Source organism: Anopheles ziemanni, chromosome 3, assembly GCF_943734765.1.
Source record: "Anopheles ziemanni chromosome 3, idAnoZiCoDA_A2_x.2, whole genome shotgun sequence".
NCBI lineage: Eukaryota > Metazoa > Arthropoda > Insecta > Diptera > Culicidae > Anopheles > Anopheles ziemanni.
The window spans coordinates 44,870,310-44,897,800 of NC_080706.1; the positions used below are offsets into that span (position 1 = coordinate 44,870,310).

The following is a 27,491-nucleotide window of genomic DNA, read 5'->3' on the forward strand; positions in this document are numbered from 1 at the left end:
TTTCGATTGGAACCTTTTGACATGCAATATGCAAACAGGTTCAAGAATAATTTATTGCTAGCGACAGGAAACAAAGGAATAGCTTGTCGCTTGGTTCTAAATTGCGAAACATTTGGTCGTTTTAAACTTGTTTTATGTTTTGGCTGAGAATCACAGAACAAAGTCGTTTAAAAATGTTTTTAACTTTTAGTCTTTTAAGGCGATAAAATGGTTTTAAACTCACCGCATCAACTTTTCGTACCGAATTATTCACTGCACTTGATCGTACAAATTAGAATTAACAAAATTAACGAGGAAATGTGACAAAAGCGAGGTGTGCCTCTAACTTAATTGTTTTACACATGAAAGTTTTATAACCCTAAATTAAAAATTCGACTATTTTTCCTCTCTCAGCTTCTTTTCTTTATACACTCTCCAACCACTTTTGTCAAAATCAATCACAAGTCTGATGGTTCAATCCATTTGGTTGCCAATGTCTACTTTGTTCCATCTTTTTCAATATGCGGATCCAACTCGGTTCAGTAGTAGGCCATCGCTCTTCCAATTTTCAATGCCAACTATCTAGCGAATGATATCCTTTTTAATTTTTCGCCACGTCGCATTCAAAATCCATTCGTTTATAATTTCGATTAATTCGTTCTTTACTATTATTATTCTATAAATTCATTTAGCTCGGCTCAATCCCTACATAGTGTATACTGCAAGAAAAGCATCATACTTTCAGTATCGAAATTTTCCCATTTAAAAAATACTGCCTTATTATGATATGATCTGCAAATGGTCAAAAAACAATAATTAGTCTGAGGTCGATATTTCAGGCTAAAAATGTATATAACGAAATGCGAAATAAGAACTAATTTAGCATTGAACTGATTTAAGAAAAACTAAAATACAATAAAAATATACTCTTAATATGAAAACAGATGATAAATGCTTGTTAACGTGAGTTTGTTTTTCTCCAAGCACCAATCTCTGTAGATCTTCTGCTTATGGCGCACCCATTCCTTACGACGCTCGCACACATGGTCAATTTGGACATAAATAACACCATCCGCTTATCGTTCGTCGATACCGTACGTCAGAAATTAGCATATGTTTTGTTGACGGTATACAGTTCATCACCAACAGCGGGGAATTCCAAACGGCAAAGTTGGCAAACAAAACGCGTCGCTAAAACCGACCGAATAGAACGGTTTTCTTTACGGCTGTTTGATATTCATCGTGTTCCGAAGACGCGTCTGAAGAGGAACCGGTTTGTGACCGGTTTATTTCTTTGCTTATGGGGGGGGCGGATACGTGTGAGTCATTCGACGAATCGATAGATGTTGTGAATCGAAACCCGGAAGAGATTTGTTTCCGCCTAAAATTCGATCTAGCCGTGAACCGCTTTCGGCTGGCATCGAGCGAACCGACACAGCATTTGGTTCCGGTCGCTAAGTCGCGGGAGGCGTTTATTTTATTCATTCTTCCTAATCCATCCCACCAACATGCGCTGGGGGGATGGCCGACGACAACTTGAGCAGTCAGTGAACTCGGTATGCTAAAGTCTTCCCCTACCCCACGACGGTTACTTCGAGTTGCGGTCGGATGCTGGACACTCCTCGCCGAAGCGCGACAGATCATCGCTGCAAGGTCACCAAAAGCCAACGGTTCGACTCCGAAAGACGTCGTGAAGTTCCTACCAGACAAAAAAAAATGAAGCTTTTGCGAAATTGACCGTCAAGAAACGAACGGAATCACAGTTCTCAGCGGTGGGTGCTTTGCTACGAGAAACAGCCAATGTCAACATGGCACCTGTCAAGGTTTTTGGGTCGTGCCGTGTGCTTTAAGTTTTTTTTTTTTAAATTTCGCCCAACTTTGCGAAACTGCTTTTGACGTGTCGTATAAATAAGAGCCATCGGAAGGAATTCTCGAGTAGACCAGCTAGAAACGGCAGACCAAGACGGTCGGAAGTGAACGCGTACGAGTACGGAAAGAACCAAAACAGATAGACGTGATGCTGCGAACAATCGTGATAGTGATTTTGGCCACCGGAATGGCGCTCGCCGTGCCAATCCAGAATTCGCCCGCAGCCGTTGAGAGGCCCTCCGAGGGTGCAACGCGGTTGGAGTCGGTAGACAGCAAAAGTGCAGTGCCGGCGAGTGCCGCGAACGACCCGGAAGCGGACCGTAACAAACGTCACCTTGGGTTCGGTGGAATCGGTATCGGCGTGGGACTGATCGGTGGTGGTGTCGGCATCGATCCGTACGATCAGTTCGGCTACGGAGGCGGATACGGGGGACACTATGGTGGTGGCTACGGTGGACACTACGGCGGTGGATACGGTGGACATTATGGCGGTGGCTTCGGTGCTCCGTACGGTGGCGGATTCGGAGGACCGTACGGAGGAGGCTTCGGAGGGCCGTACGGTGGAGGTTTCGGAGGGCCGTACGGTGGAGGTTATGCCAACGGATACCAGTACGGCTACGGATCGGGATACAGTAGTGGATTCTTCGGCTAGAGGTCCTAGTTACCATCAAGTTATTTGTGTCTCTCTTTCTTGTTTTCATGTTACACGGTGTACGTTGCGTTCGAACTGAAAAGCAGTATTAATAGTACGGATTAATTTATCACATCAAATAAATTATTTGACAACAAATTCAACCTGAATTTTTACTTTAATTTACAACACACGAAATTGATCGCCAAGAATCGTTTGATTTCAAACCTAAAAAGAGTAACAAAAAAGACTACTTTGCATAACTAACAAGGGTGTAATTCATTAAACTGTTACATTCTAATCCGTGATTTGCTATTTTTTCTCAAGCAAAGTACAACGGTGTGAACCTGGGATAAAGCAAAGCTACAAGGAAGAATAATCTGCGGTAGATTGGAGTAAGGACCACCATTTTCTTTTCCACCATTTTGACACTTAGAATCGACATTCAACGAAAAGACTGTTTTCTTGTATATGAATCAATCTCTTATTATTATTATGGCATTCAATGATTTCAACATAATAACACTTGAGTGTACACAGTTTGGAAAAGATTTTCTCCGGCCATTAATATTTTGAATATTCAGCATGATATTTTGTACGACATCTTCCACAAGTTTTGGGATCCAAATGTATATTTCCACGTACCGTTATTTTCTCGATATTTAATTAAATTAGTATTGAAATTGCCACTCATTTTACTTCACGATCGTCTCGCTTTGAGCCACTCGACAAGAAACCGGTCACGTTCCACATCCCTCAGGGTGGATCGCTGGTACCTTTTAGTTCCGATACTTAAAAGAACAAAAACCGGCTATAAAAAGCATCAACTTTGTACATCAAGCAAACCACCTCAGTGTTCCCCAGGACTCTGGATTACATGCAATGGGTTCACTTTGGCCAAGGCAGATGTTATCTTGGACTGAACATTATTCCAGCCTATTCCGGCGTTTGTTTTCAACAAAACCTGTTGTCAAGATGCCCCAGTCACGAGCGAACGTTGGGTTCTCTGGGAACCACAAAGACGGGAAGGCCGTCACGACGTGGCATCGTTAATTACAGGTAAGATTTATAGCCAACCTCGTGGCTACTTCCGCGTGCAACGGAAGGAAGAAAGGAAAAACAATACGGGACTTGTTTTAATGAAACAAACTTCACATCTGATTCGAAGGTGCCTAGTTATCGTAAGTAGATTAGCAGAATAGGAACAAACAAGACTGATTAAAAATCAGCTGACTAAACCAAAGAAACAGAAAGAACAGTGCAACAATTTTAAAAATAAACAGCTAAAAAGTATTAAAAGTCAACGTAAAAGACTCAGCCATAAAATAATACTGAAATTGCAGAGGATGAAATTATCCTTTACTTTATAAAACTGTAAAGTTTATTTTATAGCTTTAACTTCATAACTGTACAGTCACAGATAAAACATGATTCTTCTTCGCTTTGCCCTTTCAATTAAACATCCATTCGTTGTGGCAAATGAATTACAAACCAATTAAGTACGCCAAGATACGTACAATAAAAGTTTCAAATTCGAACATAAACTTATTTATACTTTCTCGTTAAAAACAACAAATTAGAGCATGGGATGAAAAGATCAAACGGCTCGAGCGTCCGAAAGACAAAAGCTACTCCCTGGATTCCGGGAACCATCAATAGAGTGAAATAAAATTTTATTTGATCGCACTTTATTTTTGCCCTACACTAATCAAGCAAAACAACGCCCGCGCAATGGCGCATCGCATAAAATAGCGCAGATTCTTTTAAGGATGTTCTAAAATTTTATCATTCTCGCTCCCTTCCAACGGAACTCTAGCGCTATCTTCGCCCCGTCTTCGCTCAGTCCCATTGGAAAGTAATTCAACAACAACGACCCGAGCTCGCCTGCGGTAAAACTTCCCCAATTCCTCAGTGATGCAGAAAACCGTTAACTTTTGGTAACCGTTTTCCTTCTGCCTAATTGAAACCCAAGCACCACGTGGCCGAGAAATGGTAGCACGTTTGGAAAGCAATGTTTCCCGTGCCATTCCGAGCTTCAACGATGGAATTTAGGACGGAGCGCGGAAAGTGGCCAGCGAACGGGATGAAAATGCGCAACAATTTTCCCAAGTGTGGCGGTGCCGAAGATTGCAAATAAATTCAAGCAAACGATTGCGGGTTGGAACTGCCTGTATTTTTTTTTCTTTTCTTTTTACCAAACAAAATCAGATCCCCGATCGTCACTCGGCTCGCTTCTGGCCACTCTCAACCCCCCTCCCCTTTTAGTGGGGCAAATGAAAGGTATGATATTAAATAAATTCGCAATACATAAAACACCCCGAAACGGGCCGCGGTTTCCCGGATCGGTATCGGTTGTGTGCAGTAAATTGTGCGCCCTTTCTCGGTCGTGTTAACCGAAACCTAGATTGATAGTCCCTCGCTTATTTGTTGCTATTGGTTTTCTTATTTCCCCCTTGGCCCCGCGTCCGGTGCTCTGCCCAGAAAACTTCCCGAAGGAGTTATTTTTCAAAATTTGCCACCGAAACGGCGAAAGAAAATGTTTTTTCCGGGTAAAGAATTTAGCGAAGTGGCTCCGCCCGGGGTGAAAGATTCGGCAACAATTTGGTAGCAATAGAATTTCCCTCGAAGTTCTCCTTCGCCCGGCGCACCGGCGACAAAGTTTTCTCTGAAGTTATTGCGATACTTTTTTTTTGCAACCATCCAACTGTTTCGTCGATGCCATGCGTCCTGACTCCGTCTTGCACCCGGTTTTTCTGTGTGGCATTTGTGTGGCCTCACAATTATGATTTTCGCCGTCCTTTTGCTCCGACGGAATGCGCGTTAGAGCTTGTGGGGTGTGAAGGGGGGTTTCTGCGATTTCCACAAACCTTCCATTCCGATAGCGACGAAAGCGGCGTAAATTTCTTTCTCCGAATGCGAATTTCATAAATCAAACGAACCCTGCATCGGCCCCCATGACGATTTCAAACCGACCCCAAGAACGCAGTGGTTCAGCGAGATATCGAATTGGTCTGAATGATATTACCCGGAAGTGTTGTATAGTTTATCTTGAAAAAACCCACGATGATCCAACAAACTCTATACCTGTTTCCACCCGCTGGTGTTGTTGGTCCGAAACGGGACCCGGAAGGCTCCAATCAAGGCCAAAATCCCCCGGCGACTTCCACCCACCGAAACCGGGGCGCTGGAAAGTTTATTGGAAAACTTTTTCAATATACCCAGGCTCGGACGGTGAGGGAAGGCAGGAGAAACTCACATTCGCGGGTGGCCATCCATCAGCATTCGCACGTAGTGACTGATGGTGCAATGTCACACATAAACACAGCATACATAGAACATATAGAGTCCCCGGATGACTCGCCTTTTCTCCCCGGTAGTGGGAGAAAGGAAACCAGCAGACGTCGATGTTTCGAAGTTTTTTGGTCGGTTTAGAAGCTTATCGGTTATTGATGGTGTGCGCGGTGGATAAAACAATCGTTTAACGGTAATCCTTTCCGGCGCTCGCTGTGGGATTCACCACCCGAACAAATGCACACTGTATTAAGTTGTCATCTTGAAAGTTTTGTCAGTTATTTTCAACCCCTTCCATCATTGCCAGACCTGACAGCCGACGCAACTCGATTGAGAAACGCTTTGAAGATCGATTAGTTCCGGTGGAATTAATTAGATGCCCTCCATACCCAACCGACACTCGAGCCCGTGGTCACGTGTCGAGCTGACCTGCTGCGGTTCATAGCAAACATTTAATTATGGAACAGTTTATCCGCTAATTAAAACGTACTCACATTAGCACCCGGCGAAACGAATAATTAATTTCAAGAGCCCACACGCCGCTCTCGAAACCCAGGGTGAAGGTGATACACCAAATGCCGGCGGAAACACATTTTAAACTGTTTCCGACCGCACGCAGTTCGATATCGAAATTAAAGTGAGTGAATAAATTGTCAAAAAAATTTAAAATAAAATAAACGGATTCAGAGTTTAACCTTAACAGTCATTAATAATAGTATAAAAAGAGTGGTAATATCTGCATACAAACTAAACTTGCAAACAACGGATCAATTCACACGTTATCTAATAAAGCGTTAGAGATTCTAAAATTAAATTTTGTTTTGCTAGTTTTCGAATCCTGAGAAATTATTTTTTGAAATTGAAAAACATTATCGCAATTATTTGCCTTAACATGTAAGAATCTTTTCCCAAGAAAAATCTTACGATATCCTTCTACAGAGAAAAGAAGGAATACAACAGCATGCAGTTGGAAATTGGACATGAATAAAGAAATGTGAAAGATCTCTAGAGCTGCCCAGGTTGAAAATTTCTATTTTCACGTTACTTTACGCTACCTTAGATTTATAAAAGAAATCTGCATTCCATCATAAACCCCCTTCTGGTGGCCGTTTCATCTAGCATCATTTGTTTGTTTTAATGTAAATTAAAATAAAATGTTCAGTCCGAAATGATGAAACATTCGCATTCGGCGAGAGCACAAGAAATGCAACGCAACTAAACAGCAGTAACGCGTAACATGTTTAGTATAGTGGCGGACTAAGCAACATTGCTATGAGTTGGATTATTTGTTGAGTTATTTATTCACAGTTTTGCACATCAAAACTTTTTTCACATCACAAAACCACAGTACATCACCCCTACAGGGCCCATACTTTAACGTAGTCCACCAGGAGCGATGCCGATTTGCCGCCATCTTTGTCCAGGTTCCAGGTCGGTAGCCACTGTGTGCGCCCGTTCCAGAAGTCTGTGGCCGCCTGTGGTGAATTGTTTTTCCACGGCTTACCACCCGGGTTGGTGGCCGCGTCGGGGAAGAAAGCCACCCCACCGACCGCTAGGTTGATGATGAAGTGGAACTCCTGATCGAACGGTGCCATGGGCGTTCCGTGGCGCCACGGATTTTCGAGATTGTGCCGAGCAAAGTCACCACGCTTCCAGAAGTCACCGTCGATCGTGGTCAAGTTTTCACCGTTAATGCTGACCGTAATGTTATCCGGTGTCCACACGAACCCGAACGTGTTGTAGTCCCGGTTGAACTCTTGCCCGGGCACGGCATTCTTGGTCAGCGTGCTGGTCGGGTAGCCGTTGTAGGAAGGTCCCGGTCCAAAGTGCAACGTTTGTCCGACCTGACGCGTACCGATCTGCACTCCGTCCAGCATCAGAGCCTCATTGCCGCGTGACTCCATCAGATCCATCTCACCGGACGCTGGCCAGCTTCCGTAAACGTTACGCTTAGGCAGCAACCAGATGGCGGGCCAGAGCCAGTCGCCGGTAGGCAGTTTGGCGCGCACCTCCGCCCGGCCGTACTTGAAGTTGAACGAACTGATCGTACGAATGCGTGCGCTCTTGACCGGATTTACGATGTGCTGCTGATTGCCAACCCGGACACAGCCATAGAACGCATCGTTGGTGCAGCTAAAGAAACAAAAACACAAAAGTAGACGGTCAGCGATAAGACCAGGAACAGCATGTCCCACGAGCTGATAAATCAAAACACGCGAGAATTCGGGACCCTTTGCAGAGGCTAATCACTTCACGCTGGTAGGACACTCACTGGTCGGTGGGATAGTTGCCCTGCAGGCTCAGTGTGCCGGATGTCATGAAACCGAGCCCGAACTGGTCCGCCGTCAGCGTAGGTCGAATGTTGAGGGAGCCATCTTCGACGAATGAGTTAGACCGATTGTTGGTGTACCATTGGAATTCCCAATTCTACAACAAAGGAGAATAATGGAGAACCTTAGAACCGCGGATGGATTTGCAATAAAGGCAACTTACACCACCGCCAGCAAGCGTGTTTTCGTGCTCCCATTTTTCGAAATCGAAAAAGTCGAAATTATCCTCAAAGATTAGTTCTCCACTACAGAAAGTGCGACCACGATCGATCAGACTTCCGCTGGCCGTCGTTACCGAAGGAACACATGTAGATTCTGTAGTCGTCGGATCGGCCTTAGTGCCACTTAAGTTTGTTACCACAAGTAACGATGCGACTATCAACGAACTTAGACGTTTCATAGTTTACCAACAATCGTCTCTATAGTTATCGTCTATTCTATCACGTATCTAACACTATCGCTCCACCGTAACACGTCGATGGGGGTAAAAATATCAGAAATATGTTGTCCACGATCGACCAGACACCGAGACGAATGCAGCGCAACTGAGTTCAACGACGTGCGCCGATCGAAGTTTTATAACTCTCCACGGAACTGACCAAAACCGGTGCGGCGGATCCAGATGCGCTCTCGTCAACAAACTGGTTGTTATTCCTCTGCGATAACCACCACCACCACCACCTCGTTGTGCAAACCTTTCACGGGCAAAGTTCTAGCGCGGGTCGTCGCCTGCGATAGCCGGACACATCAGAACAGCGCGTCGATTGGGTTGTTGGTAAAGTTCTGTTTGTCTGGTATAGCGATAGCACATGGCCTCGGGAGAAATTCTTGGCGGAACGATCTCATAACTTGTTCGGTAGAAGTCGTAAACTAGCTGTTTCGTGATAGATTTGAAATGACAGCGAAAAGGGTGGATCTCCCCTATTTCAAACAAAACCGTTAAACATAAACGATCATTCGTGATCGATCATGGATGAGAAAACGGCTAAATTTGTACGCATAATTGTTATTTTATAAACGACGTAAAGAACAGTTCCCTGCTCTACTTGTTAACACATTTTTGTTTCAATTCGTCACCCGCTAGAGAATGTTGGCCAACTGGGCAGGACTTTTTCGTAAACCTACCGTTTTACCTCCGATGGTGTTCATTCACTGATTAGTATCAAAGTCGTGCCGCATCACGCCATCCCCAAGCTTCAACCATAATTCCCACAGCCTCCGCGTGTGCTGCCGCCTCACATAAAGCTTTCTTTTTTTATGTCTTCATTTTTCTCTTTTGAAAATTCTATATTACAGTGGACGCTTGCTTGTACCCGGGAAGCTCTTAGTAATAGAAGGAATTTTTAACAAAAATTTATTTTTGTTTAGGGCTGCTTAATTTATTTAGATAAATTAGAATTTTTTCAATATTTATCACTAAGCGTAAAACTTCTTTTTTGAATTTTCAAATACCTACCATAGAACTGGACCTTATGAAAACTATACTAAAAAATATTTCAGACCATTAGATTATCAGTCCACTTTGATTGCCAATGGCGCAAACTTTACTGTATTTTATTTTCTCTTACCTTCCCTTTCGTTCTCGCTGCAGTTAACCTTCAAACCGTAGTTACGTATATTGAGTTAAATTGCCGGCATTGTAGGTTCTTTTTTTTGTATTTGTAAAGATCCGAATACATGTTTGCGCAACCAAATTATCCCAATAGAACGCTGACTCAACGGCAATCGGTACTGATGAATGGAGTACTAGTAAAAAGCATTGGGGGGTTTTTTCCAACCCATGGAAATCCCCCATTTTATGAAACCCCCTATCATATTGCAACAGTTTATGCAGGGCGCCGTATATGCTTATGCGACACGGCAAACGAAACAGGGAAACAGGTTTTTTCGTCACAGGTTCTTTTTTATTTGTGCCGTGTTGGTGCGAAGGATGTTTTTAGTGCGGGTAAAAACCATTTTCTAACCTGGGGATCATTGCACCGTATCGCTGGAGTGTGCGTGTGCTGCAGCGCAATAGCGTGACTATTGAACACCTGATTAATATTGTACCATAATTAAGGAATTGAATATACAAACACATAATCACAGAGAATTTAATTTAGATTTTATATGACGTGCAAATATGTTACATTTTTCCAACACACGCAGGATTGTTCAACACGTGCTACAACACGCTTCGTTATTCGAACCTTCGTTATATGGTGTTATATAGAACACATGACGCTGGTTTATACTGCCAGTAATAAAAATATAATAAAATTGATGAGTATGACAAAACAGCATTTTTCTTTCCCTCAAACTATTTTCCCTACACCTTTTCCCTCAGATTCATTTTGGTATCCAATGCCCTTGGTACCTAATTAACTTTTGCAAAATAGCACCAGTTGAAAAATTATTTAAATTGTGTGAAAAATTTAATAAATTGTGTACCGGTTGGAACCCGTTGTAGAATATTACCTATTTTATTGAATGCTCTTTTTTTGATTGCAAAATTTTCATTCAACAATTATTATGCTCCACGCTCTCATTGAAAAAAATGTTTTATTTTTAACTACATCAAAAACTTCATTATAGATACCTTCAGTAAACATGTGAGATTTTGCTTATAACAAACTTATTTCTTATAAATTCCTTATCAATAGTGAATAATCGTAAAAGAAAACTATATTATTAACTATATAAACTAGAAAGGTAATGCGTAATGTGCAGTTTTCAAGTCTAGCCTATGAATGGATATTTCCCGCAAACTAATGTTCAGCCAGACTTTTAATTTGCATAACTAAACCGTAACCTTGAAAGTATATTTGTCGTAGAATCGTCTGGTGCGTCTGATACTTCAATCAATTTGTCCACATTTCCCACAAGTGCACCGATGTGTTGCTTAAAAATCACTCCCACACTACGCCGTGTCTGATGACCTGGCGACGGCTGATGAAAAACAAGATTGGCCATTGTCTGGTTGAAATTGGTACTCCCAGAAAATCTCATCTCGCAAAGCCACTTCCCCTTCATGACGCTGTTCAATAATTCAAAATCACCGAAAGGTTTTCATGCTCCATGCGCTTGGTTTATTACCGGTGACTGCCGTAATCCGCCGGCGTACTACAAATCCTAACGGTAATGTAATCTAAATTCCATATCTACGGAGTCCGTTATCGGTTCACAGGTTCTTAGCAGCACCTTCGGGGAAATTTCGATACCACCAACAGTGGAGTAGGCCCGTTGTTGTTCCTCCTTGCGAAGGCAGCATATCCCGTCGTCGGATGGAATCGCAATCGGGATGGGAATGGAAATTGCGACAAGTTCCATTCGCCTGCCTTCGCGTCCCTAGAGCGCCCACACGCGCACGTAGTCCACCTGCATGGAGGCATCCTTCGATTCCGTCTCGTCCAGGTTCCACGTCGGCAGCCACTCGTTCTTGCCGTTCCAGAAGTCCGTCATCGCTTGGCGGGCCCCGTTCTGCCAGGGTTTCCGCGTCGGGTTGATGTCGTCGTCGGAGAAGTAATCGGATCCGCCGACGGCCACCGATAGTTTGCAGTAGAACTCCTGGTCGAACGGTGCCATGATGCTACCATACCGCCAAGGATTGTCCAGTCCGGGCGCGGTCAGATTGAAGTTGCCCTTCTGCCAGAACCCGGTACCGACCTTCACCGTGCCCGTCTCGATGTCGTTAATGCTGAACGTGATGTGGTCCGGCGTCCATTCCATCTGGTACCGATTGAACCCGGTATGGTAGCCCTTGCCGGACTCGGAGTTGCGCGTGAAGGACGTTCCGGGGGCGGCGTAGGCCGAGTTGTACGCGACGTTCGGCCCGAACTTGAGTGTCGACGTGACCTGCTCGACGCCGACATTGATGCCGTTCTTGATGAGCTCCCGGTTGCCCTTCGATTCGAGCAGGTCGATCTCGCCGGACGCCGGCCACCGGCCGTACGCGTTCACCTTCGGCAGGAACCAGACGGCGGGCCAAAGCCAATCACCGGCCGGCAGTTTCGCACTCACCTCCACCTTACCGTACTTGAACGCGAACGAATCCACCGTCCGGATGCTGGCACTCTTGACCGGATTCAGCACCTGCTCGAGGGACCCGGCCCGGACGCACCCGTCTGGCGAGTGTTTCGTGCATCTGAAGTGGAGCAATGTAGGACACGTACAAATTAAAGAACCAATTGGAACCAAACCACCGTCCTTACTGTTCGGCCGGCGATCCACCGTGGATGTTGAGGACACCGGAGCGTAGAAACGGTTCACCGAACTCTTCCACCGTCAGCGTCGGTCGGATGAACAGGTTGCCCTCCTTAACGAACGAGTTCGTCCGGTTGTTGGTAAACCACTGAAATTCCGAGTCCTGTGAAGATGGGCACACGATACGAAGCGATAAATGGCAAATGAAACCGATCCAACCGACCCTACTCACCGTGTTTCCGGCCAGTGTGTTCTCATGCTGCCAGGTATCCAGATCAAACCCATCGAACGTGTCCTCAAATATCAAATCGCCCGCACAGAAGGGACCTGCGAAATGGAAATGCCGTCAAGATTAGCCCTCGTTAATAGGACGCCTATGTTCCTTGTCCTAGCAACAATCCGTGCCTACCTGATGGTGCCTTCGTACCACTCGCAGTCGTAAGCGACTTTTCCTGGCACTTTGAGCTGGAACTAGTTTTCCCACCCGACACCGAGACGACTGCGATCCAGAGACCCAACGCCAACAGGCACACCGCTGGTGATGACCGGGAGAACATTCTGGGTAGCGGCAAGTAGTGTGTGACTAAACTGTCATTACTGACATCGCGTCGAGGAACTTTTATACCTCCCAAGCCGTACATTGTGGTACATTGGATTTCCATTTTCTTTTCCCATCTTCAACGTGGGAAACCGAACGGTGACGGATCGTGAATATTGGCTAGATTTACAACATAATTATGCTTGCTGGGCATTGATTTACCGACCAGCACCGACCATCTCGTCCATCAGCGCGGCGTGTCAACGATGCCTCCCCAACGGCAGTCGGAAGTAGCTCCAAGCTGGAGTGTGAAAGTTAGGGCAACCGTAAACCTAATGGCTTTGGGCTGTCGTCGAACTGCCGTAAGTTTGACTGTGTTGACAGAGGGGTGGCCCGACAACAAGATTACCATCGGTCATTGGGAAACACAAGCCGCGTCTCGTCTCAATGGCAATCGAAACCGTCACGCTGCCGGTAGTTACGCCAATGCGAATCCACGGTTCGATGATAGACCGCTCTCTCGACCGTGTCGGATGCCATGCGATGCACTTGGTGTGCATTTGGATTGACTACCACCGGAGGGCGGTGGGAGTAATGCGAGGAAACTGTGATAGATGACGAATGATAAGCGTTGGGAAATGAAAAACTATGTTTCCATCAGGTGTGGCGTCAGCCACATCAGCGACACCATGAATGGCATGGTGTTATTGTGCCATCAACAAACGACTAGAACGTTTGATCTAACACGCACGGTAATGGTAGTTTATGTGTTGGACTTAAAAGACAGTAATTGTTTTTTATTAAATCTAAATCCCATTTCCAGAGCATTCAATGTTTTTCTTTTTCTCTTATTAATCTTAATGCGGTGTCCACGAATATTATTGCAATAGTTATTTTTCATTCAAACCTTGGAAAATCGTGCTCGGTGTAAGTGTAGGTACAAACATTGTTACCCAATTATTTTGATACAACTTTGTATTACCTTTTATACTTTGATTTTGTTACAATAAAAATAGCATTTGTGATTGCAATTCAACTTCACTCATGCTAGATTATTCCATTTCTTCCATCTACTAAAAAGGAGTATGTTATATTTTCGTTGTGATTAGTTTGATATTATTATTATTATTTATTTATTTAAATTTAATTTTATATTAATTCTGTATTTGTTTCGATTGCTATTTCACTGCAAAACACTTTTTTTCAAGAATGATTTTGTATCATTTGTGAAATGATTTTGTTCAATGTGTATCAAAACCAAAAATATAAATCAAACCATGAAAACACTTTATTATCCATTGCACGTTAAGTAGAGCTGATAGGTTTAGTTAATCATCTTTCGAAAGGAGAACGTCTTTTAACCACGAGCATTTTGTTTGCCTTTATGCCATCAATGAATGCAATTAAAATAAAAAAAAATCAATTAAAATTTGAAAACCCTAAACAACAAAAACACATAAAGCAGGAAAGTAAATTATTTTCCAATTGAAAAGTCATAAAAAACTGTAGTCTACCTAATGGCAATTGAAAAACATTTGTAACAAGAAAAAATGAGAACTACTTCGTGTCGAATGAGAAACATATGCGTAAACAAAACTTTAAATGCCTCAACTCATAAGATCCGAGCATGGATTGCATAAAACATGCACCCTTTTTGGCAAAACCTTAAAAATAATTTAAAAAATTATCTTTTATTTATTAAATAAATATTTATTATTAGCCAATCATACTTTACGTTTTAATATACGTAAAGTAGTTTATTATCCAGGGAATTAGACGGCGCGATCGATACCATTACATTAAACAAAGAGTAAAATAAAGTTATGTTAATGAAAAATATATCATCACCCCACATTGAATAACACATTATTTTTACCAATACTTTCAATTACTGTGAAAAGATTCTGGCTCCATCCAATATCATATGAATTCTTTCTTTCCAACTTTGTTCTAGAAATTCCTTATCCCCGGTCATTCATGTACTGCAGAAAATGTTTGCCGCTAAAAAGCATCCCAAGATAAGATATCACGTGTATAGAGGAATATAAAAAAGCGGGCAATCTCTGTAATGAGTATACAACGCCAGACAAGCTTGTTTAAGTAGGTTAAAAACCCGCTTTAATGAGTCGTTCCAGTGTACAAGTGTTCAAACAATGTCTTATAATAGTAATAAAGTAAGGATCGCACTAAGGTCCCTGGTTATGGTGTTTTCCTTATTGTAATCCCTTAAATCTACTCGAGATAGCCTCATTTCCACAATTTGTATCGTCGTGTTATCGCTTATATCCTCCATTTGTTTGGCTTCATTTCAAGGTACTGATTTGCTTTATTGTTTTTTGTTTTACGAATTGGAAGACATATTGCTTATGGCAAAAGGCCAATCACATTCTTCGACCGCTCAGAGAGGGTCAATTCACAATACTCTAGCCCAGCGTAAAAATACGGTAACAACGAAAACACTAACAGACACGCATTCACACGCACACAACAGATATAGTCAAACTCCCAATATACTGCACCTATCCTATCGCTTAAGTATCAAGTCCTACGAGCTCTTCCCTGCACCCAGCGCAAAGTGTCGTTCGATTTCGGCGAAACTTCTACCGAACGTTTCCGGCACGTAGCAGTAGATGTACGCCACACCGGCAAAGCTCGTGGCGGCATAGATGTAAAAGATCCCCCGGATGGCAACCAGCTCGAGAAGGTAGGGAAAAATCTTCACCACACCAAACATCAGCACGTACGCGATGGAAACGGTCAGTCCACCCAGTTTTCCTTTAACCTGCGAAAAAAAGTGTCTTTGAAGTGAAGCGCCGGTGCAAGTGATAAGCCGTTACGGGTACTTACATCCGTTGGCAGCAGTTCGCCTATCATCGTCCACGGTAGCACCAGATATCCGACCGCACTGGCGCACACGTAACCAAGGACGCAAACGAGCAGCAGGAAGCTTCCAAACCGATCACCACCACCACCATTAACATTGCGCTGGAAAAAGTCTATGTACGCAGCTCCAATGGTCATGAATGCGCCCATCGCCAACCCGGAGATGCACAGGAGCGGTCGACGGCCGTATTTTCGCGAGCACCCGGACGTCACGATCGACATGACGAAGCGTATCAGACCCAGTACCACCAACGCGGTGTACTCGTTAAAGTTGGCCGCCTGCTCCCCCGCCGTCGCACCACCGTTGATGCGCTGGAAAACGTCCAGGGCGTAGAAGATGAGCACGTACGCACCGGACAGCTGCTGGTAGAGGAACACCAGCAGCAAGATGACCATCGGCCGGTAGACGCGTGGCTGTAGAAACACTTTCGGAGAGAAGGAGTGCAAGGTACCGGCCTTGCCGAGCGATGATCGGTTTGGGCTGGCGTGCGCCACAATCTGACAGTACTGATCTTCGGCGAGCTGTAATTAACCAAGTCGGACGTTAGTCTCGTCGTGCATGGGACCATTCTACCGTCCCAGCGTTACCTTCTTATCTCGATACAACCAGTTCAGCACGCTGCGGGCTTTAGTGGAGTCTTTTTTCGTGAATGTCACCAACCAATGGGGTGACTCCGGGATGAGCAGAATCAGCAGGAACGAGACGATCGACAGCCCTGCGTATATGTACGCTATGGCACGCCAGTCGAAGAAAACCGCTGCAATAAACAACAAAGGAGCAAACGAAGAGTTACTAAGTCATCAAATTTAATCTTCAAACAATAAACCATTTACCTAAAACGCACGTCAGCAAGATGCCAAACGACACAAACACACTGTTGGCACAGAGCAGCATCGGGCGCAGGGAGACGTGCGATATTTCGCTCACGTAAACCAGGGCGACGGTCGTAAGCCCTCCGGAGGAGCCCAGCACGATGCGGGCGACGTAAATCATGCCGACATTGGAAGCGCCGGCAATCAGCAGCCAACCGAGCGCAAACGGAACGCATGTCGCGAGCGCAATCTTTTTGCGCCCGAACGTATCCATCAGCTGGCCAACGACGAGCGATCCGAGCGGTAGGGCGATCGTTACCACCGACGCTATCCAGGAAGCTTCATTGCGGTCGATCAGGATCGGGCTGCCCGGTTCCGACAGCTGCGGCAGTAGGATGGCCGAGTAGGTCATATTGATACCGGCCTGGATGACGATCAGATTCACCAGACAGGTAGCGAGCACCTATGGGAGGAAGCCGAAAAACAATTGGCTAAATGGTTCTATGGTTCAGGGAAGTATTTTGGAAGTTCCCTACCTGCTGATAGCCTTCTTTCCAACCGATAGTGACGGGCTGTTTGACATCAGTTTCGCAGGCCACCGGTTCCCTACCACTCACGGACAGTGGTTGCGCTTCCGGGTCATACCGATCCGTCTGCTCTTTGCGTCCATCATCGTCATCGCCGTTGGGAAGCTCCGGAATATCTTCGGCCAACGGTGCACTTATTGGGTTCCCATTATCACCCGCTCCACTCTCCGCCGGGGCCATACTCGGGCGCATGTAACCGGATTTTCTTACCACTGCTACCTTTTGCGCGTCCTCTAGCTCTAATTCCGCTACCGCCGTATCATCAGGATCAACCACACTCTGGTACACTCTAAATCTAGCCGATCACTTGCTGGCAACTGTCTAGTGTGCGGTCCAGGAAAGGGTACACCCGCACAATGGTCGCGATAAGGCTCGACACCGCTGTCGGAGTGTTTGCTCGCGTCCACCAACTCTGCTCTTGCGCTCTCGGGCATCGGATGGTTTCTGGAAGAACAGATAGGCAGAACGGACAGGCAATACTGTTTAGAGTGGCTTGGAGGGATTTTTCTTTTTTGTCCCTTCGCGAAACAAGTCGTCAGTTCCTTCCCCACCCCCACCCACCCACTTTAACAACGAAGTGGTGACGGTGGTGCACAGATAAGGCGAGATAAATGGATCCAAGCCGCATCTGGCGGCCGCGGACAGCCAGCACTTGAGCCAATATTGACCGTGAGTTTGATACCGGTTTCGAGCTCTGTTCTACCGCCGATGAAGCGTACCGAAGCTGAGAAAAGCCATGAATCATGCGTAAAGATTTATACTCACTATCGCTAGCTATTGCACGTCGTAGTTTGTAAATGATGGGCGTGATTATGGGTGGAAGCGGCAAGACTTGTACAACATAAACCATTTTGTTAATTAGTTAGTTAGTACCGAAACAAACAGCTCGAACATGATAATGGAAAGGTTAGATTTAAAACATTTTAAGGATATAAAAAATGAATGAATACAGGATCGATTAATTTGTTATGTTTCAAGGATTCTTTTAGCTAGAAATTGATATTGCCTCTAAACATAACAAATTCATGTTGATAAGATCTGTACTAAATTTTTTTTAAATAGTGTGTGTACTTGCAGACAATACAATTTTTTTTTAAACCAAAAACCTAAAAATCTACTGTAATTGCCTCCATTCCATTAATTAAAAACGATACATACTTTCGTCGAGATCAATTTTAATAAGGAAAAAAATATCGATTAGGGTAATGGTACCAATAGTGGCGCAGTAAGCCATTTAACTTACAATGTGATGCAATTTATAAGTGTCAAGAACACAATATTTTACATATTTATACCAATTATGGTCGCAACATCATTATTCTTCTGAAAAGCATCTATTTTCATCGTGCACCATGAAAAATACACGAAAAAAGCGTTTATTTCTTCCTAGCCGGTTGTCCCTATTATGGTGGTCTGTCTTGGTCATGACATTTTGCAGTGATGTATAGCCTTAAGGAAATCATGGCATACCTGATAAATTTTTAAGGAATCCAGCATATTAGTCAACCTGGTTGGAAAATAATAATTTTGGAGCCTCAATTTATGATGGAGTGGGAAAGTTTATCTTTTAAACACTACGTAGTATAGCCTTAAGGAAATCATGGCATACCTGATAAACTCTTAAGGAATCCAGCATATTAGTCAACCTGGTTGGAAAATAATAATTTTGGAGCCTCAATTTATGACGGAGTGGGAAAGTTTATCTTTTAAACACTACGTAGAAAATCCAAGAACATTTCGTACTCCAACAAGTATCGCTATTGTATTTATTTCGTCTAGAGTTTTATTCCACTACAACCGGTACTAGCTACAATTTGTACTGGCACCACTATAGGAGCACTTACCTTACTATAATTATGCCAACATCTAGGAAAACAGAAAAAGAAATGCATTTGCATTTAATCCGATTCCATTAAATTCAATTTAAAACATGAGATCGTAATCCTCCAAGAATTAAGAAGAATTTTAATCTGGAATCGGAAAAGGGGTGATGTAGTATGCTTTTCTTCCAAAGAAATTCTCTGCCATGAAATAATTGTTAAACCATCAAAACAATTTTACAATGTTTAAACATATCTTTAACCGATCCACAGGTACCCTTTCAATCAAATTATGCAATAAAAATCTGAAATAAGAATTTTGGAAAAAAAAGCTAAAAATCTGTCCACCTTTTTGTACGGGTTTAGATCCACCGTGCACAGCAAGAAATCAAAAGCATTCACCGGGTAGCACTGCAAATGGTGTGGCATTCGTGATGCCATAAGCTGACACTAAACAAAAACGTTCGATCGAAACAATAACCAAGGACGGATCGTATGAAGGTTTCGCGTAGATTGCATTTATCAAGATCACCCGATGTAATTTGGCTGTGGTGGCAAACCCGTTCCAAAAATGCTGTCTCAGCCATTTGTGTCGTTCGATTGAATCTAATTGACATCGCCACCGTCCGACCGACCGACGGCACATTAAAGCGTGCCAGTGCCTAAGAAGGGAGGGATGCCAAACCACCCAAACGGCACGACAGCGTGCGCGCGCGAGGTCAACAAACTTTCAAACTATTAGAAGGGGAAGAAAATAGACCACACACATTTCAAGATGCCGCCTTATCTTGCCCTCGCAGCTGACTGTGAAGCTAAGAAACAAAGGGTACATTACGCATACAGCCAAACGGGTATTAATGCTCTGCTAGCAACCACTGCCACAAAACCCCGGTGGTCACAGGCGGTTATCGGCATTAAAATGCGACCGTTTGTGACAAAGGAATTGTTTATCATTTTAATTCATGTACCTTTGTTGTTGTGACGAGTGAATTTCTTCGTTCATTAGCTATGCAATTGTGGACACTTTACACTGCACATCATGCGCCTCCATCCATCGTGCGTCTCCATCGCCTAACTTAAACGAAATGCTCTTCCGGTAGCCAGACTGCAAATTAATTCGATTTAAAACTGTCACACTGCACCTATATCTTCGGTTACAGAACTCGTCACGGTCGGAACCAATTCACTGCTCGTTCCAATTGTTCTGCACAGCAGCACCAACCTCCGCTTTTCTTGAGGTATCAGCAGAAAGTAAAACCCGCCAACAAAGTAGTCGCCGAGCGTGCTGTTTTGAAAACTTTGTTCCAATGTAAACAACACTCTACACCACCCGGAAACCCCCGTAAACGACGGACTGTACGATTCACTACTGCGTACGAACGCACTGTTTTTCTTCCCAACCAGTGCACCAGATGACGGATACCTTCACGACTACTCGCGCGCTACCCATTGGCATCGTTGTGACACTGTTACCACTATACAAAACGTGCGATAAGAGTTCGCGATAATGGAGGGTTGTATGAATTGGTTCAGGCGGGACGGTTTAACTGCGACTGCGCGCGGTCTGTCAAACAGGTTGTTCCACAAGGTTTTGAATGCTGCACGACGCCGTGTTCGTTAAACGTTGTGCTGCCAACGATGTGCGCACGATCATCATTGATCACTTCTCACAGCACCAATGGCGATCAGCGCTTTGCAGTGGGCGTCTTGTAGTACATCGTCGAATGATTCAACGAATGGGGTTGGCAACTAACCCTGCTGGGGGTGCTGTTTGGGTCGAAATATTACTTCCATAAGCCTCCTTACTCGACATAACTGCTTTTTTGGCTGTTTGACTAGATGTTATTATTTTATTGTTTTAAAATGAAAGCTCAGGAATGTTGAACGTTTCACAAATGGTTCAAATTCCACTCCAAAATGCATGCCAAGGATTGTTGGTTGATTGGTTAGTGTTGCAATACTAAGTTTATCAAAATAAGTAAGCATCTTTCCTCTTCTAGCAATGATCTATTCATTACAAAGTGCAAAATCAATCTTAAATCCAATAAGCCTGTAAATTTATTTTAAATGAGCCAAAAAAATAAACTCACTCAGAACTAAGTCCCAGCAATATAGTAGCACAATAAATAAATAGAATAATTAATGATTTTCTTGTATAACCTCTTTGTGCTGGTCTTTGTGCATATTGTTGCAATCTTCCATTTCAATTTCAATTGTTTTCTATTTCTATTGACAGAAAATCATAACAAAATCACTGAAGTTTGCGTGAAAAATCGGTGCGTTTCTACAAAAACCAGTGCACAACATAAACAAAATGGAAATAAATTCAAATTGATATTGACCCTAACCAAAAAAACATATGAATCATTCTATATAAATATCATCCATCGGTATCTTTCGAATACGGGTTAGTATCCTTCCAATGAGTTTAGAAATGGCAACGATTCTATTCTTAAATACAATAGACCCAAACGTTCTTCAAGAGACGCTTTTTGGATCTAGTTTGGCAAATAACACATGAGTTTCACCACTTTGTTATCTTATCTTCACGGACACCCACCCACCCACTTGGTTCGCGATCAGGCAGTCGCGAAATGATCAGGTAAAAAATCACGTAACCCACTCCTCGAACAATTTGCAACCGCGATTACAGGGCAGCACGACATCAATTCATTATCCTATTCTACTGTTCGATTCCACCGGAAACCGGTTTCTTATCGTTTATCATTACGCCTACCTCTGGCACAAAATCGTCCCATTTCAAGTGCAAAAAACATAACAAAGGCTGGATTCGATCCTGCCCAAAAGGATTAAAGTGCAATCAATTGTAAGGGCTGTGAAATTTGTGATAACGTTTGCTTTTTGCTTTCTTTCATAATTAATAATTAATTCGTTCGGCTGGTGTAAATTCTTGTATTGCTTCCCAACTCACTGCTCTTGGAGCACACATCACATAAATCCCCCCCAAGAGGTTTCGCGCTCTGCTCACTACACGATAGATAAGAGGATGCTGCAGAAAAGGTACAGGATTTCCGTTGCGCTGAGTGGCTGAGCGCACGCGTATTTGGCTTGCGGATTTTCTCCGTACCGTAAGCATTATTTATAACGAAAACCGGCAAACCGGCGAATTTGTGTTCCATTCGGTTCAAACACCCGTTTCATAATCTCTTTTGTATCTTAAAATTGCTCTCTTCGTCATATTACCTCTCGTTAAACTCTATGGCTTGATTCCGTATTGCTAGAGTACATAAAATATTTTTTTTTTCATTGATTTACATATAAGGCTTGCATACGCGATCGACAGATGCATTCTGGTAGCTCCTTTCACACTATCCTAAGACATTTCAACCGGGATGTTTAACCGATGCAGGAACACGGCAAAAAGCGGAAACAAATGGAAGCATGGTCAGCCAATGCTATCCCATGCTGGAAACGAAAGAAAGACTCCAACGTCGGAGACATTTGGCAAATCGCATTAAAAAAATGGATGCCGATATTTCCCCCCGGACCATCAACCCATCTAACCCAGCAAAACTTTGCGCATCATGCTACTGCTCGGTTCACCGTCCGTTTCGGAGGAGCTCGTATCGGCAACACATCTGAATCGAGGGAAACAAAAAGTAAAATAACATTAATTAATATGCGCTTTCAAAAGGATGATAATGTTAGCTGAACGGCCGCTTACTTTGAAGAGCATAAATACTGCAACAATGGAATACGATATTTGCCGCAGAAATCCACAAACTTAATATGCTCCACACGATTGTCGAAAAATACACCTATGTAAAAGATGAAAGAAGCACAAATTATGTTTATACTCTCATTCTCGATTACCATAGATTCGGATCGTACCTTTACAGTTCGGATTGACGCAGCAGTTTGCCGTCTGCAGGTACTCGATCAACGTGCGTGGCAGATCCTCGGCACTGTAGCGTATGGCACTGGTTTTGACGGCGCGACCGGCAAGCTCCAGCAAACTCGGAGGGTTCAGCGTCATGTCCTTAACGAAGCGCACCACCAACGGATTGTCACGCAAGCTCAGCTGAAGGTAAAACGTGAACGGAGAAAAGGAAAATGTAGGTCAATAGTGATAAAAACCACCAATGCCACTGGTGGGCACGTGAACTAATCGTGAATCGTTTATTTATTGTTTACAGACATAGCGAGGACACCTTGTCCTTGTACACACCATCGGTGGGGAAGCAACTACTTTCCCGTAATCCCGTGAAATGCGCTCTCTATCGTCGCTGATCACACCTTATCGGTGAGCTTGGCGCCTTTGTCAAAGGATGAGCGTCGTAGTAAAAGTGACAGTCATTGCAGTTGATCTTGATCTAGAGAGTCAATTGCGTAAAAGATGACGTGTGGCTAGCTGTTGATTGGGTTCAGGTTAATCAAACGATCGCGATCCTGCATCTTCCGGGAACAATAAGTGGCACACGGCTTCGCAAAAGGTTTCAACGCGATTTTCCCGATCAAACTCGTTTTAACTAAATTATCAAAGGAGTGATGATCTGTCCCAGTTTAATATTTAACTGCTCGTACTGCCTTCTTTGAATACTTAATACTACTTGATCAAAGATTCAAAATGATCCATAATATTAAATTATTTTATACTATTATGATTTTTTGGATAAGGAAGCCGAACACTACATGAGAGTAAACAAAACTGTATATGCGCAACATTATTCTCCAATGTTATTAACTCAAGTGCATGAGCTGCATGATATCAAACTAATCCAACGGAAGTGTAGGAATCTACAGCTCGTGCAGATATCTACCGACCATCCATTGACAAACCCAACTCTTTACCATCAATCGCTTATCACCTAGTACTCTCCACTCCTTTGTGTGACAACAAACTTGCAGTTGTTTACTACTGCCACCTAGCAAACGACACTTTAGACACATCCAGCTGCACACTTTTGCCGAGTAGTGGCAGCTGGATGAAAGGTCCTCCGCACAAAAGCCACCATCGAGTGTGCAGCAAAAATGAGGTCAAGACGACACACCACAGTACACAGCGCAATAGCGTCTACGCCTACACACGACAGCCTACAGCTCCGCGAGCTTACCTCGGTCAGATTGCGCAGGGTGATGATTTCTCGCGGCAAATGCCGGAGTCGATTTTTGTGCAGCAGAAGCGACTTCAGATTAACCAAGCGCGCTATGGAGGCGGGAAGCATCTCGAGCAGATTATCACAGAGGACGAGTGCATACAGATGGTTGAGCAGACCGACGGTTTCCGGCATTTCGGTGATGAGGTTCCCACCCAGCGAAAGCAGCTGCAAGCTGTAAAGAGAAATAAGGGTAAGGCATGAAATTCTACTTTAAGGTGTATCGTATACGGGGATTATATGATTAAGGATGAAGTATTATCCGACTGCATTCAGCTCGTGATCGATTTCAAATACAACTTTAACCACCTAGTTCCAAGAGATGTATGTGAAGCAGAATACTCCATTTCTTAGTTTGAATTTTCCTTTCTCTTCTTCTTGGCGTAAACGACCTCTTGGTCATGCCTGCCCGTTAAGGGCTTACGAGACTTGTTTCCCTGTTGTATGTGGATAGTCAGTCCTCTCGTACAGAGGAGGGTCCGGTCTCGGTTGGGATTCGAACCCACGCCGTCGAGGTGGTGAGCCTCGGTGCACATGGGCCGATTTTCTAACCGGCGCTACCGCTCGGGTGTCGCGGACCCCCCGAAAAGAAAAAACTATATTGTGCATTTGAATTTTTCCAAAAAGCTTGTAGAGCAATACGGCCTGGCCGTCTAAAAATATATAAAAAAAAGAAGAAAAACTCTTGTAAAAAAATAAACGTTGTTTTCTGTAGCTTACCCTGTGGCAAAATACACATTTCTTATCGGAAAGATTCTCATCCAGTAAACGATACAGTAAATACCTACACGACTTGTCGATAATCACAAAGTTAATTAATCCTTATAGTATTTCTGGGAAACGCAAAGCAAGGATTTTTTGATAGATGAAACGATCATCTTTTTGTCGTCCATCGAAAGTATTCGAAATCCCCAACATCACCGAATATACATGTGATGTCACCTAAGACCTCGTTATCAATTACACGCAGCCCAAGTAACCTTAATGGCTACCAAACTCTAATATAAAATGCTATTTTACTACGATCGAAACCATCGCATCCAATCGAGTCTGTGACGAGCTGTGAAGTAGAATTTCGCTCACCAATAATCACCGTGCCAATAACATCGGTTAAATCCATCGGTGCTCTGCTCTTCTTCTCAAGTGGCTTAAAAATAAATTCGACTCTTCGCCGTGCGCCTTATCAGCTGAGATAGGACCTCATGGATGCAAAACACAACAATAATCGACCTGCGTATCACACGCACACACGACCAGTAGGCGCGTTAGCAACCAAACTTTTGTGTTGCCATCTTGGGCGAACAATTGACATTATGGTTTGATCAACCTTCGATACCGGCCAAGTACACGCATGGACGAGTCATCGAGCGGCACCGTAATCATCAACTATCTGATATTGAGCGAAAGGTCAGCATTAGATAAGACGGCTACTATCTTGTGTCACGCAACCAATTGCAATCTTTCATACAGGTTTGTGGGATGCAACAATTGTCCATGGTTGTCCTTGTTATATTAGGGAAAATGCAGGATAAAAAAAGGTTACACTTAGCACAGTCGAGTTTTCTAGAAACTAAAACAACATTTTGAAAATATGCCCTTAAATTTTGCGTAATTAATCATAAGACAATACGACATCACACTTATCGAATGCTGCCATTATTGGCATCGCCCAACCTTAGAATTCAAAAAAAGGAACACAACAACCTCTGGGCTTGGAGGGCATGCAATTGATCGCGCACTGTTGAAAAATGCATTATCATTGCTTACGTTTGAATAACAAAAAAGTGCACGGCCATTGGAAAACGTAAACAGCGCAAAATCTCATTCCACCTCCCGAAAGCCATATGAAACACATCACAAAAAAATCAAGTGTTCGATCATGATGATGACGTATTCAGCTGTCAGCTTTCTCTACTCACTTTTGTAGCTTCCAGATGTCTTTGGAAACATTGCTGATCTGATTACCGCCGAGATACAAATACTTGAGCGAACGCAGCTCGAGCACCTGCTCCGGGAAGTGCTTGAACAAGTTGCCGCTCAGGTTGAGCTCCTTGAGTGCGCTTCCGGCCGCACCGAGCAGCGACTTCGGCAGCGATTTGTCCGTCAGCAGGTTGTTCTTTACGATCAGCGTCGTCAGCTGGCAGGTCGTGATCACCTCCGGCAGCTCCTCCAGCCGGTTGTTGCTCAGATCCAGCACGCGCAAGTTGGTGAAGTCGGCCAGCGACAGTGGCACCCTTATCAACTTGTTGTGATTGAGCAGCACCGTCTCGATATCCTCGGCCAGCTTCTTCGACTTCGAGACACGCAGCAGATCATCGTCGAGGTGGCGCTTGTTCGAGTGGCCCAGATCGACCGTTTTCTGCTCGCGCGAATCACTATCGCAGCTGTCCGAAGTGTAGACGACTTCCATCTTCGCGCCGACCGTTTGTTGCCCGATTCGCTCCACTTCGATGCCGTCGGACGGACAGTTGCCGTTACCCTCGATACAACACGACTGGGTCGTTTCTTCCTTCGGTCTTTGCCCTATCTCGATGTCGCTGTCAAACGTTTCGTCCGTTATCGGGTCGCCTAGCCTGGTCGGGGGAGGGGTGTCGTTTTGTTTATCTATTCCACCACCCACGACCGATACGACAATGGTTCGACAAGTTTGCCTTCCTTTCCACGTCCGACCGCAACGTCAGGTGTTGTGTTTCTCGCCGGCGGAATGCGGGGTAGGTGTTGTTCCGGTGTGTTCTCGTAACAGATGGATGATGTTGTGGCTCTTCTGCAAAAGGTGCAAAGGTGAAACGAGATATAAATAAGTGACCACACCGTCGATCTTCGGTCGGGGCTATACGGGTGCAAACGAACAAACTCAAACGGAACGTAATTTTTTTTAGCAAACAATATGATGACCATCGTAACGTCTCTATCCTGGGAAGGATCGGGAGTGCTAAATGCGGCACACAAACACATAGTATGCGGATATTAAAATAGATGAAGTCAGGAAAAAAAAAAACACATAGCAAGCTACGAGAAAACGAAAAGTAAAAACAAACTCAACCGTTACCAGAGCGTATGGCGGAACGATAAATCATCAAAGTGATGTTTAAAAAAAGAAAGAACGGAAAGTAAAGAGTAAATTCCTGTATGTGCCCAGAGCCGGCGGCATCTGTTCGATAAAATGGCAAACAATGTTCGGCAAGCGTACTACACACAAATCATCACGCACGGTGCACGTCGTTATGTCGCACATATTGGCGTTGTTTTGCGCTCTTGCGCCGCGGACCGTTCAAAACTGCGCGCTCGGCTTAAAAACGATAACAACACCCCATGCTGGTTCGCACCAAATCGCTAGGTAAATAGCTTCGTGTTCAAGACCAAGTCGTAGCACATTTCATATTCAACACCATTTCATGAAATCTGGAACCGAAATCCTCGAGATTCTCTCCAGGTCTGCTGACCGCGAGGG

The 27,491-nt window shown here is 44.0% G+C and overlaps 5 protein-coding genes across 5 annotated transcripts; 1 reads left to right on the forward strand and 4 right to left on the reverse strand.

Annotated features, from left to right (window-relative positions):
* The first annotated feature begins 1,996 nt into the window (after positions 1-1,996).
* On the forward strand, positions 1,997-2,500 carry LOC131284837 (keratin-associated protein 21-1-like). The gene has a single exon (XM_058313697.1). It carries the CDS (start codon positions 1,997-1,999, stop codon positions 2,498-2,500), a length of 504 nt encoding a protein of 167 aa, XP_058169680.1.
* A 4,606-nt stretch (positions 2,501-7,106) lies between these two features.
* Positions 7,107-8,500, reverse strand: LOC131284839 (beta-1,3-glucan-binding protein-like). The gene is made up of 4 exons (XM_058313698.1): positions 8,419-8,500; positions 8,264-8,352; positions 8,043-8,197; positions 7,107-7,903 (listed from the first exon to the last, which is right to left on the reverse strand). The coding sequence occupies exons 1-4, from the start codon at positions 8,498-8,500 to the stop codon at positions 7,129-7,131; spliced, it is 1,101 nt and encodes a 366-aa protein (XP_058169681.1). The 3' UTR covers positions 7,107-7,128.
* Positions 8,501-11,427: 2,927 nt separating this feature from the next.
* Positions 11,428-12,839, reverse strand: LOC131284840 (beta-1,3-glucan-binding protein-like). The gene is made up of 4 exons (XM_058313699.1): positions 12,692-12,839; positions 12,515-12,609; positions 12,291-12,445; positions 11,428-12,223 (listed from the first exon to the last, which is right to left on the reverse strand). Exons 1-4 carry the CDS (start codon positions 12,837-12,839, stop codon positions 11,428-11,430), a joined length of 1,194 nt encoding a protein of 397 aa, XP_058169682.1.
* Positions 12,840-15,365: 2,526 nt separating this feature from the next.
* On the reverse strand, positions 15,366-17,283 carry LOC131284841 (facilitated trehalose transporter Tret1-like). The gene is made up of 5 exons (XM_058313700.1): positions 17,053-17,283; positions 16,538-16,979; positions 16,292-16,461; positions 15,668-16,225; positions 15,366-15,602 (listed from the first exon to the last, which is right to left on the reverse strand). The coding sequence occupies exons 1-5, from the start codon at positions 17,281-17,283 to the stop codon at positions 15,366-15,368; spliced, it is 1,638 nt and encodes a 545-aa protein (XP_058169683.1).
* Positions 17,284-22,380: 5,097 nt separating this feature from the next.
* On the reverse strand, positions 22,381-26,800 carry LOC131286689 (leucine-rich repeat-containing protein 58). Its single transcript, XM_058315677.1, has 5 exons — positions 25,960-26,800; positions 23,999-24,215; positions 22,776-22,965; positions 22,609-22,702; positions 22,381-22,522 (listed from the first exon to the last, which is right to left on the reverse strand). The coding sequence occupies exons 1-5, from the start codon at positions 26,448-26,450 to the stop codon at positions 22,444-22,446; spliced, it is 1,071 nt and encodes a 356-aa protein (XP_058171660.1). The 5' UTR covers positions 26,451-26,800; the 3' UTR covers positions 22,381-22,443.
* Between the last annotated feature and the right edge of the window lie 691 nt (positions 26,801-27,491).

Coding starts and splice junctions, on each gene's coding strand:
- LOC131284837 (XM_058313697.1), top strand. CDS start 1,997: ATGCTGCGAACAATCGTGATAGTGATTTTGGCCACCGGAATGGCGCTC.
- LOC131284839 (XM_058313698.1), bottom strand. CDS start 8,500: ATGAAACGTCTAAGTTCGTTGATAGTCGCATCGTTACTTGTGGTAACA. Junction 8,198..8,263: donor ACACGCTTGCTGGCGGTGGT/GTAAGTTGCCTT, acceptor CCTTTGTTGTAG/AATTGGGAATTCCAATGGTA. Junction 7,904..8,042: donor GGCAACTATCCCACCGACCA/GTGAGTGTCCTA, acceptor TTGTTTCTTTAG/CTGCACCAACGATGCGTTCT.
- LOC131284840 (XM_058313699.1), bottom strand. CDS start 12,839: ATGTTCTCCCGGTCATCACCAGCGGTGTGCCTGTTGGCGTTGGGTCTC. Junction 12,610..12,691: donor TGGTACGAAGGCACCATCAG/GTAGGCACGGAT, acceptor TCCATTTCGCAG/GTCCCTTCTGTGCGGGCGAT. Junction 12,446..12,514: donor ACACACTGGCCGGAAACACG/GTGAGTAGGGTC, acceptor CCATCTTCACAG/GACTCGGAATTTCAGTGGTT.
- LOC131284841 (XM_058313700.1), bottom strand. CDS start 17,283: ATGGCCCCGGCGGAGAGTGGAGCGGGTGATAATGGGAACCCAATAAGT. Junction 16,462..16,537: donor CTTGCTGACGTGCGTTTTAG/GTAAATGGTTTA, acceptor TGTTTATTGCAG/CGGTTTTCTTCGACTGGCGT. Junction 15,603..15,667: donor GCGAACTGCTGCCAACGGAT/GTAAGTACCCGT, acceptor TTTTTTTCGCAG/GTTAAAGGAAAACTGGGTGG.
- LOC131286689 (XM_058315677.1), bottom strand. CDS start 26,450: ATGGAAGTCGTCTACACTTCGGACAGCTGCGATAGTGATTCGCGCGAG. Junction 24,216..25,959: donor GACATCTGGAAGCTACAAAA/GTGAGTAGAGAA, acceptor TTCTCTTTACAG/CTTGCAGCTGCTTTCGCTGG. Junction 22,703..22,775: donor CGTCAATCCGAACTGTAAAG/GTACGATCCGAA, acceptor TCTTTTACATAG/GTGTATTTTTCGACAATCGT.